The sequence below is a fragment of the Primulina tabacum genome, chromosome 1 (assembly GCF_025594145.1).
Source record: "Primulina tabacum isolate GXHZ01 chromosome 1, ASM2559414v2, whole genome shotgun sequence".
Taxonomy (NCBI): domain Eukaryota; kingdom Viridiplantae; phylum Streptophyta; class Magnoliopsida; order Lamiales; family Gesneriaceae; genus Primulina; species Primulina tabacum.
In genome coordinates this window covers 28,619,099-28,630,313 of record NC_134550.1, presented here as the reverse complement: position 1 = coordinate 28,630,313, position 11,215 = coordinate 28,619,099, and the positions used below count along the sequence as shown (strand labels likewise).

General features: G+C 36.1%; 1 protein-coding gene across 1 annotated transcript; it reads left to right on the top strand.

Moving 5' to 3' along the window:
* The first annotated feature begins 1,294 nt into the window (after positions 1-1,294).
* Positions 1,295-10,874, top strand: LOC142543485 (exocyst complex component EXO84B). Its single transcript, XM_075650782.1, has 7 exons — positions 1,295-1,658; positions 3,932-4,029; positions 4,518-5,571; positions 9,084-9,599; positions 9,762-9,950; positions 10,034-10,170; positions 10,309-10,874. The coding sequence occupies exons 1-7, from the start codon at positions 1,488-1,490 to the stop codon at positions 10,469-10,471; spliced, it is 2,328 nt and encodes a 775-aa protein (XP_075506897.1). The 5' UTR covers positions 1,295-1,487; the 3' UTR covers positions 10,472-10,874.
* The last annotated feature ends 341 nt before the right edge of the window (positions 10,875-11,215 follow it).

The following is an 11,215-nucleotide window of genomic DNA, read 5'->3' as shown; positions in this document are numbered from 1 at the left end:
GTAGATTATTTTCACAAACATAATCATAAGATTGCATATATAGTCCAAGTGGGAGATTGTTGGATCAATTTTATTTATATGGAATTATGTGTGAATAATTATGCGTTGTAGATTGTCTATTAAGTTAAGCACAAATAAAGTGATCAACTAATGTTTCAGGTTATTGAGCTTTTAATGTGTAGAGATGTAAGTTTAATTTCTGTTTTTATGATGAACTAAAACAGAAATATCAGAAGATAATGATAAAAATTATCTATATATGGGTCACGGTCCCCAAATTATGCGATATCACGTTCCCTATTCTCGTCCACATTAAGAAAATAGTTTAGAATAGAAAACTAAATGATTCTCTCAAGAAAAGAGTGCGTAGATCTAGAAGATCAGGGCACGTTCTAAATAATTCAGAATTATGGTTTCAGGTACGCTTCCACTTAAATTTTCAGCCAAATTCTTAATGCTTTAGCATGATGGATTGTACGGTTTATGGATTTTTCCCCAACATAGTGGGTGTCAAAGACCCAAAATAAAAATTTCAATTTATTCCCTGAATTTAGTGTCAAAACACTATTTCACAAAGACAAAGTTATACGTTTCTATTATTTTATCGGATTCTCTAAATCCCAGTCATCTTTACTTAGAATTATCTAAATAAGGTTACTTCAAATTATTATACTTACTACTCCAAACTTTGGACTTTTGACCACTCCCAACTCGTAGGATGTGCTCAAGAGTGGGTAGTCTATTACGGATTACACCCTATTAATCGTATAACTCAGTTCAATCATTTAGATCTTGTAAATAAAATCATCAGATTTAAGTTAGTAGGATATTGAGACCAATCCCACCAACCCTTTAAAAGCCTATAAATACACATCTCCTCTCATTTTCCATTTCAAACACGGTTTTTTTTATAGAGTTAATTTCATCGGATCATCGTTGACTTGAGCGTAAAAAAGTTTTTTTGAAAAACCTACAACGCCTCTAACGGTCGGTAATGACGCACATGACAACTCACAAAACTTTCTTCTTAGGGAAGTATAGAAGAGCCACCTGACTATCCAGATCGCGGTTGATTACTTGAATTGACCTACTATATGAATCTTTTAATTTTGAATAATATATATTTTTTTTGACTACATCGATAGAATACCAATTTTTTGAATCATCTCTTTTCATTTCAATATTACCTTTATTATAATTTCATCACATATATTATATGCAATTTTTTTTAATTATATTGTATAACTAGTAAATAGTAATCATCAAATTATAATTATAATTATAAAATATACATGCGTCAATTATAGACAACCCACGCGGAGTAGTTGAGCTTCTTTTGGCTAAAGCCAAGCAAGTCTCTCCTCAGCCAACCGAAACCCACGCCGGAGAAATTCTCCGGCTGTCTATCATATTAACCCTAATCTGTATTCATGATCTACCACATCGGATCTGAATCGTAGCTTAGTTTTAGTCTACTTGTTTTCAACATGGCTTCAATCAAGACATCTCGGTCCAGATCACTACATTCCGCAGCTGCAGCAAAGGCGAATCTCAAAGATGTAGCCGCCAAATTCGATGAGAATCTCAACGTCTTCAAATCCGATAATTTCGACGCCGACACATATGTCCAGTCCAAGTGTCACTCCCTCAACGAAAAGGTTTCCCCTTTTTATGTCTCTACTTCTTTATGCTGTCAATTTTTGTGCTTATTATTTGGTTGTAAGACTTCTTTTACGATTTCTTGATGAAGATATAAATAATCATATTTTTCATAGGGTAAGGAATCGTTTTAATCTTGCAAATGGTAATTATAAGAATGAATTGTTTGAAACTTGTAAGAAATTCTCCATCTATATTTATCATGAGCCATGCCATTAGAGTTTGACTGCATTTGCTTCCTTTAGATTGTTTTTGACGGGAAACAAAGGCAATATTTTCCCCAAAAATTTATCCAAATATTTCCAATTTTCTTTTCTAAAACTATATTGTCTTCTCATTTCCATACTTGTACAATCATGATCTTATATTGAAATTTTCATTCCTTTGAATATAATTTCATTTTATTCATATATTTTAATACAATACATTTTTTTCCAAATTGTAAAATAAACACGTAAAAATGTCATAATCCGAGCACATAATCAAACATATACCGTATTATCCGATTTATGTCCCGGACATTTATTTAACATACTCTGAAGAATAGGGTTGGCTGTTTTTTAGGAGTTGGGTTGGCGGGGAAGAGAAACAGGAATCTTTCAAGACATGTGAAAAATATTAATGTTTATGATAATTTTTTCCTTAAAAAGCTTCAAAAAACGAAACGTGGCCAGATTCGGTTTATAAATTATGGGGCCAAATTTCCTTTTATACTTTTATGAAAAGCTGTTGTAGATATTTTCTGGACCATCCGAATAGAATTCATTGGATCTATGTTACATGATGCACAACTTGTCTTTGTGCCACTTAGAGTTCTGTGTTGATTTGGCAAATACATGCATGTTACAATTGATTATCATTGGATGAAAAAATGGTCACTAGTTAAGAATCTTGGCAATTATCTTTGACAAAATGTTGAAGCGTGTGGTATGTCCATCGTCTTCAGTGGCATTTGATGCATCGTCCGTTATTATGGCATCAACATTTGATGATTGGTTTTAAAAAAAATAATCATATTTGTTATTTAACTTTTATTTAGTTAGGAGTTGCAAGCCTTGTGGTTTGGATTTCTGATGACCATATTATTTATTAAAAGTCCACAAGGCATGTTCCCAGGCTCAGAGGCCAGCCTTTGAACCTTGACTCACGCACCAGTGTAGGCCTTTGAAAAACGTATTACTTTAATGATGAAGCCCTATCATTGGTGCGCGATTAAGGTTCAAGCCACTTTGTTAGCGTACTTTAAAATTGAAATAGGAATATAATGCAAAATTACAGTAATTCATTTTGCTTCTAAACTAATGACTATATATTTAACTGTTGTTTATTAACTTGTCAAGTATGTAATGGATTATACATTAAAATTCTACTCAATTTTTTATATTGTAGCGTGTTGGTTTTTAAGCGCTCCACTTGAATAGACCACACATCTTGCCTTGTGCCCACGCTCTACTCTATCTATGCACCATGAGCATCCACGAGTGTGTTAACTGTCCTCATCAGCTTCATTTTGTTGAACTACAAATTATACAAATTGATGGCGACGAACAATTTCTCAATGTAGGGTAATTGAATAGGCATGGATAACACAGGTTTTGATGGAATCTATTCGACACCTGAATGTTATTTCTGTGGAGAATTTGACCCTAGTGTTAGATAGCATTTTGTTTTGCTTGGATGACCTAAATGTACGTGGTTCACATCATTGGGCTGCAATGTTATTTCCTATGTTTTGCTTGAATGGATGCTTAGAAAGTTGCATGTTAAGATCATATTGATGATTGACATGGTAAAAATATCAATCAATGAGATTCTTTCTTGTCGCCAGAAGATATCATTTACGTAAAAATTCAAAATTTGTGATTGTGCAATTACCGTAGTACTGAATTTTTCGGCAAAAGAAACAGGTTTTAGTTCTATGTGTTTAGCACCTGAATGTTGTTTTACAGAGAATTTGACCTTAGTGATATCATTGTATTTTGCTTAGATGAGTTGTACATAGTACGTAACATTGTGACTTTGCTCAAACGTCTGGAGACCACAATTAACACCATGTGCTCTAAGGAGTACTCGAACAAAATCAAATGACTCCGAAGTTGATTGTCATGAGTTGAATGGAGGGGGAAAATTCATGTTCTTCTGCTTATTTCCAAAGTTTATATCTTATTCCTATGTTTACTTCTGCTCCGATCTGGTCCTTTCAAGGTTCCAATTTTGTAGGAATATGTGCTTTGTCCAGGAATTGATACATGTACATATATATGTTTTGCAGGAAATTAGACAATTATGCTCGTATCTTGTGGATCTGAAGAGAGCTTCTGCGGAAGAAATGCGCAGAAGTGTATATGCTAATTATACCGCTTTTATTCGGTCAGGTTTTTTCTCTCATTTCTTCTTTTTTTGGAGATAGTATTATGGAGCTGGAAACTGGGAAAAAAAAGCCATGCATATAACTTTAAGATCTATTTTTCAAAACCATATCCTAAATCACAGCTTTATGTTAACTCTATTATTGAATTTATTTCGTCAAACAGTACAAAGTAGTATGTTAGAAATTTTATTGTACAATGAGAATCATACATGATACAACTACCAGCTAAGCACTAGACCATTTGGCAACAGCCGCACAATCCAGGTTCTCCTTTATACTAATTTAGTTTTTTGTATAGGCATGCTCTCTTTCTCTCGCCCCTCATTTCCTTTAAAAAATATTATATGGTTGTTCCTGTCGACAATAGATGCTTTATTGAATTTGTTGGACTTTTTTCTCATTATTTGTTTGCAGTGTGCGTAACTGTTGTCTAGTGCTCATTAAGTCAATCTAAAATTCCTTTTCCCCTATTTTACAAAATTTGCAGTACATCCAAAGAGATTTCAGATTTAGAGGGTGAGCTTTCTTTGATGAGAAACTTGCTATCCACCCAGGCAACAATGGTTCATAGTTTAGCCGAGGGAGTTCATATGGAATCTGTCTCAGCTACTGTTTCTGATCACTCTACGGAAAATGGTTTATCTGGAGATGAAGTTAGAGAACCTTCAGATATTGAGAAATGGTCAACAGAATTTCCTGATTTCCTTGATGTTTTGTTGGCTGAAAGGAGAATTGATGAGGCTTTAGCCTGTCTTGATGAAGGAGAAAGCTTATTGTCTGAAGCAAAAGAAAAGAAAACATTTACTCCACCGTTGCTTTTGTCACTCCAGACAACTATAATTCAACGTAGGCAAAAGTTAGCTGATCAGCTTGCTGAAGCTGCGTGTCAACCTTCAACACGGGGTACTGAGCTTCGCACTGCTATATCAGCTCTCAAAAAGCTCGGTGATGGTCCTCGTGCTCATAGTCTACTACTCAATGCGCATTACAAGAGATACCAGTACAACATGCAAAGCCTACGTCCATCAAGCACTTCTTATGGAGGAGCGTACACAGCAGCACTTTCACAGCTAGTATTCTCTGCTATTGCTCAAGCAGCCAATGATTCTTTGGCTATTTTTGGTAAGGAGACAGCTTATACATCTGAGCTTGTGGTGTGGGCTACAAAACAGACAGAGGCCTTTGCCCTGCTTGTCAAAAGGCATGCATTAGCGTCATCTGCTGCTGCTGGGGGTTTGAGATCTGCTGCAGAATGTGTTCAAATAGCTTTAGGGCACTGTTCACTGTTGGAAGCTCGTGGGCTTGCTCTTTGTCCTATACTTCTGAAGCTTTTCAGGCCTAGTGTCGAGCAAGCATTGGATGCTAATCTTAAGCGGATTGAAGAGAGTACAGCTGCTCTAGCTGCTGCTGACAATTGGGAACTTACATATCCTCCAACCTCTGCACGCATGCCTGGAAGGACTAGTGCAGCTATCGGTGGTGCTATGGCACATCAGTATAAGCTCTCTAGTAGTGCTCATCGTTTCAATTTAATGGTCCAGGTAAACATATTAGTTCTCTCCAGCAGGACATGATAAATCCCTTCTTCAGCTATCTTATGGGATATCTTTGTATGCTAGCTCAAGAGATAGAATATGACCATGAGGCTGCTGACTTTGGTCGGAGAAATGCTTTACTCTTCTGGCTGCATGAATAAACACGTATAGATTTCTCTAGAACGTTAGATATTATATAATTTGGTTGATGATATATAAAGAGTATTCTATTTCAAACTAGAAATGTGAACAATATTAACTGTTGCAAGACTGGATCTCAAGGGGTTTAGTGGGCCGGATCAAGGGTACTCTAGAAGAAATAGGAAGGGAGCGAGCGGAGTGATTAATAAAATATGAGGGAGGAGAGAGATTATGGTGCATTATGTTATTTTGTTTTGAATGTTGTGATGAAGATATCCCTTGTACAAAGGATTACCTCTGGAAACTTTATTTCCATTATATGCCATCATATTTCTTTCTTCTTTTTGTTATAAGAAACGATATTTTATTATTAATATTATAAGAATTAATTACAATGAGTGGACTAGTGGTCCACTTTCAACAGAAACTTCATAATATCAATGCTCTATCAATGATACACATAAGCTCAATATCTGAATATATTTGAGATCGACACGTTCTTAAATTCATAATGAGTGCTAATTCACATAGCAACTTTGATCTTGATTTTATCCAAGCACTCGTCACTATTGTCTTCCGTATCTTCCAAAATTCTTCGATTTCTTTCTAACCACACACTGTCCAACATATTCCTTGAAACACCACTTGCCAAAAAATTCTTCCCCTCCTGCCAATTAACTGTCCTAGATCCATAGCAAATAATCATTCGTTGACTGAGGCACTACCCAAACCAAGTTCAATTCTTTCAAAGCTCTAGCCCACAAGCCGCTCGTGAATGCACAATGAATTAGCATACGATCCTGTGTTTCCGTAACATTCCTACACAACACACACCAATTGGGGCTCATGGAAATTGAGGGCCATTTTTTTTGCATCATCTCCGAGGTTGGCAGCTTACCCAGAATCGCTGTCCACGAGAATACCTTAATCTTTGTTGGAACTGGGATCTTCCAAATAACATGGAAATAAGGAAAATCGGAAAAGCGACTTTGTTGAAAAAAAGACTCAAAGAAAGATTTGACAAAACACCAGAAGGATCCCCACTCCACACTCGATAGTTATCTACCCCTTCACTTAACCTAATCCTATCTAACAAACCTAATAACTCAGTCAACTTTAATAACTCCTCATCTCTCACACCTCTTCAAAATGCAAATCCCATGAATGGAAAGACGATGAATTGTCAAATTGAACAAAGTATGATATAGACATATTATGAACTGCGGATAGCTGAAATAAAGCTGGATAAAGTTCTTTAAAAGAAGAATCCCCCTGCCAAATGTCTTCCCAAAATCTATCCTTTTTACCTCTTCTAACCTTAATCGTAACTAATTATTGAAAAGTCGGGAATGATCGGGAAACAAACTTCCATGGGCATTTGACTGTGACGTTTCTTGCTAAACCCGCATCCCACCCATTCTCTTGTAATTAAAATTTACTCACTATGATCTTCTTCGACAACATCCCATTTTTCACATAAAATCTCCACCACCATTTCCCCAACATATCCTTGTTTCTCAAAATAATATTCTCAATACCCAATCCGTCTTTTTCTTTAGGTTTGCACACATGTTCCCAGGCAACCAAGTGACTATGTCCCAGACCATCAGATCCATCCCATAAAAAAATTCTTTGAAATTTTCTCCATCGCGTCCGCTATACCTATTGGCACCCTAAAAAGAGACGTAATAAATTTGGAGTGCATATAAAACGGATGTTATCGAAGTTAACCTTCCCCCCTTGACAAAAAAACTTTCTTCCAACTTGCCAATTTTTTTGGCATCTTAGATAGGATGCGTTTCCAAAACGAGGCTTGTAATGGATTTTCACCTAAAGGCACTCCCAAATACTTAATCGGGCACTTCTCCTTACCACATCCAATTTGCTGGGCTAACAATTCAACTTCTTCTTCTTCACAATGGATACCCAACAAAGCACTCTTTTCCCAATTGATTTTTAATCCAGACATGTCGCAAAATGCTCTCACAACTTTCACCAAAAACCTGATATGATTCTCTTTCTTAACAAAGAATAGAATATCGTTCGTAAACTGAAGATGAGATATCACTATCCCGTCTTTTCCAACCTCGATCCCTCTAATTATATTCCTGTCCTTAGCTTTATCAACAATTTTCCCAACACGGTCTAAGCCTTTTATGAGCATTAAATTTACCCATCGGCCTTCCGTTAATCATAATGGAAAACGATACGTTCGACACACATCCTTTGATCCATCTTTTCCATCTCTCTCCAAACCCATTTTTCCTCGATACAAAATCCAAAAATCCCGATCCACGCTATCATATGTTTTTTCGAAATCCACCTTCATTACCTACCTTTTTTTCTTTTTCCTCCTTCCGTCTTCCAATAGTTCATCAACAAACGCATTATGAGATTCGGATATTGTTTCTGACATCACATTCTTGATTCTTGTCAAGACTTTTGCTATTATCTTATACAAACTTGTTATAAGGCTAACCGGTTTGAAATCCTTAACTTTGATCGATTCATTTTTCTTCCGGATCAAACAAATGTACGTTTCATTGGTTACGCTATTTATGATTCCGTTTTCAAAAAACTCATTGAACCTTCATTAAGTCTGTTTTAACAATATCCCAGCACTCTTGAAAAAAAGCCAAAGTGAAGCCATCCGCCCTCTGACTCTTACATCCATCACATTGAAAAATTGCCTTCTTGACCTTCTCTTCTTAGAACTGTTTTTCTAAATCTTGACTCAAATCTCCAACAATGGGGCATCACTCCACTCTTTCAATACCCTAACCTCTCATGTCTGACTTGCTATACAGCTCCTTATAGAACTTCACAATAATTGGACAATTTCATCTTCATCACTTGTAACTGATCCATAATCTCTTTCCAATCTATTAATGGTAGCCTTATTCCTCCGTTGATTTAAAAGCGAATGAAATTTTTTTGTATTGTGATCCCCTTCTTCAATCCGTTGCTTCTTTCCTTATTTTGTTGATTATCGGTTGCAACATTAACTATACACAAATGGTGCATGATTAAGGCTACAAGTGCAATGTAGGATAAACAGTTGTGCTTGTCCTTGTAGAAAATTTTGTCCATAGCTGAATTTTCAGAAAGTGAAGTGTAGAGATTGATTGTGGTTGATGGTGAAGTCTACATAAGTGAGAGATTTTGGTCAGTCTAATTTATTGGTTGATATTTTTTTCCACAGCCTAGTGTTTGCTCCTTTTCAGATTTAAATCTATATTTTTTTTTATGTTTTAAAATATAAATTGCTTCTGGTATGAGTATGCATTTGCCATATCTTATTTACGTTTATCTGATTTCATTTTGTTTGCCTGGTGAAAACTTCTAGCTGGTTACACCGCCCTTTTTATTTTGTGCAGGATTTTTTTGAAGACGTAGGACCCCTGTTAAGTATGCAGTTGGGAAATCAGACCTTGGATGGCCTGTACCAGGTGTTTAATTCCTATGTTAATATGCTCATACAAGCATTACCCGGCTCCATGGAAGAAGAGGCCAATGGTGAAGGTTCAGGAAATAAAATTGTTCGGATGGCTGAAACTGAGGCCCAACAGATTGCATTGCTTGCAAATGCATCTTTACTAGCCGATGAGCTTTTGCCACGCGCTGCCATGAAACTCGCCCCATTGAATCAGGCTATTCACAAGGATGATTCTCGCAGAAGACCTGTGGACCGTCAAAATCGAAATCCTGAGCAAAGGGAATGGAAGAGGCGCCTTGTGAATTCTGTTGATTGTTTGAAAGATAGTTTCTGTCGCCAACATGCGTTAGAACTTATTTTTACTGAAGAAGGCGATAGCCATCTAACCGCAGATATGTACCTAAACATGGATGGGAAATTGGGTGAGATGGAGTGGTTCCCTTCTCCTATATTTCAGGTTGTCCTCTTATGATGTTGCATTTACCTATTTATTTCATTATAATAGGTTGCATCTATTACCAGTGCAGGGTTTATACATTGCTATATCTTTCCATACATGTAATCTTGATGATTATCTGGACTGTATATTTGAGATGGCTATCTTTTGTTCTACTTCCAGGAACTATTTATGAAACTGAATAGGATGGCTGGCATAGCAGCAGATATGTTTGTAGGTCGCGAAAGATTTGCCACGTTATTATTAATGAGGCTCACCGAGACTGTCGTCTTGTGGCTTTCAGAAGACCAAACATTTTGGGATGATATTGAAGAAGGGCCTAGGGCTTTAGGTCCTCTTGGTCTACAACAGGTTTATAAAATGACATCCCTTTTACAAACTCTTCCGTACTCCATATTAGTGGTACTCTTGTTTATATGTTTGATTGGTTGCAGTTCTATTTGGATGTGAAATTTGTCATGTGCTTCGCTTCGTATGGCCGCTACTTGTCTAGGAACTTACACCGTGTTCTCAATGATATTATATCTAAAGCAATGACTTCATTTGGTACAACAGGCATGGATCCAAATAGGTACACTATTACCTGTAAGCTGGCATATATGTCATGTATCTTCGTTAATTCCAAAATAGTATTATCAACTTGCATTAGCTTTTATGTTGCGGTTGGGAACTCACAAATGAGAAAACTAACAAGTGATGCTTGTTGTAGTGTACTTCCTGAAGACGACTGGTTTAATGAAATTTGTCAAGATGCAATAGAGCGATTGAGTGGGAAACCGAAGCTTGTCAATGGGGAGCGAGACCTGAACAGCCCGACTGCATCCGTTTCAGCACAATCAATTTCCTCTGTCCGATCCCATGGAAGTTCCTGATGTATATTGGGGTAGAATGCGGAAAGTTTTTCCTGGATCATCGTGCCCTCTTGTATACATATCAAGATCCACAGCTTTCTTTCGCATTTTTTCAAGAGCAAAGGATGTGGCAGCAAAACCTTTTTATTTGATTCCTTAGAAGGTCCAAATTCTCTACATTTCGAAGTTTTGGCGAATATGTATATCTTGTACATTAATCTTTAAATAGACAATCTTCTTTTGACTTGTATTTGCTTGTTTGGATCGTGCTGTGTGTGCAAAACAGTCTCATAACCATTCCTTTCATATTGATATTTGTCCATATGCAGTTGCTTTGATACTTTGACCTATCATTGTATGTTAATGTGTAGGAAATAAGAAAACAATATCGGCGCGTTATTTTTTACTACGGGTTTAAAGGATACTTTGATGTGTGTGTTGGATTGTTTTTGAAACTTTATTGTGAAACGATTAATATTTAATGGATAACATAACTGTGATGTGGAGGATATAAGAAATTGATTGATTAAAAAATAAACATCTAAGTTATAAACTTAATTTATTATTTTAAAATTAAAAGACATATTTTCAAAATAAAAAAAAATTAAAAATAAATAGATGCGATTAATTGTGCCACACTTAATTAAATGTCTTAATTATGCTTAATTCGATCAAACTAAAGTTTAACCACTTTTTTCCGCTTTTCTCCGAAGCGAGGCGTTTTGTCAAGTTTCAAGCTTAAGCAGCTTAAGCGGACTTTTTAGA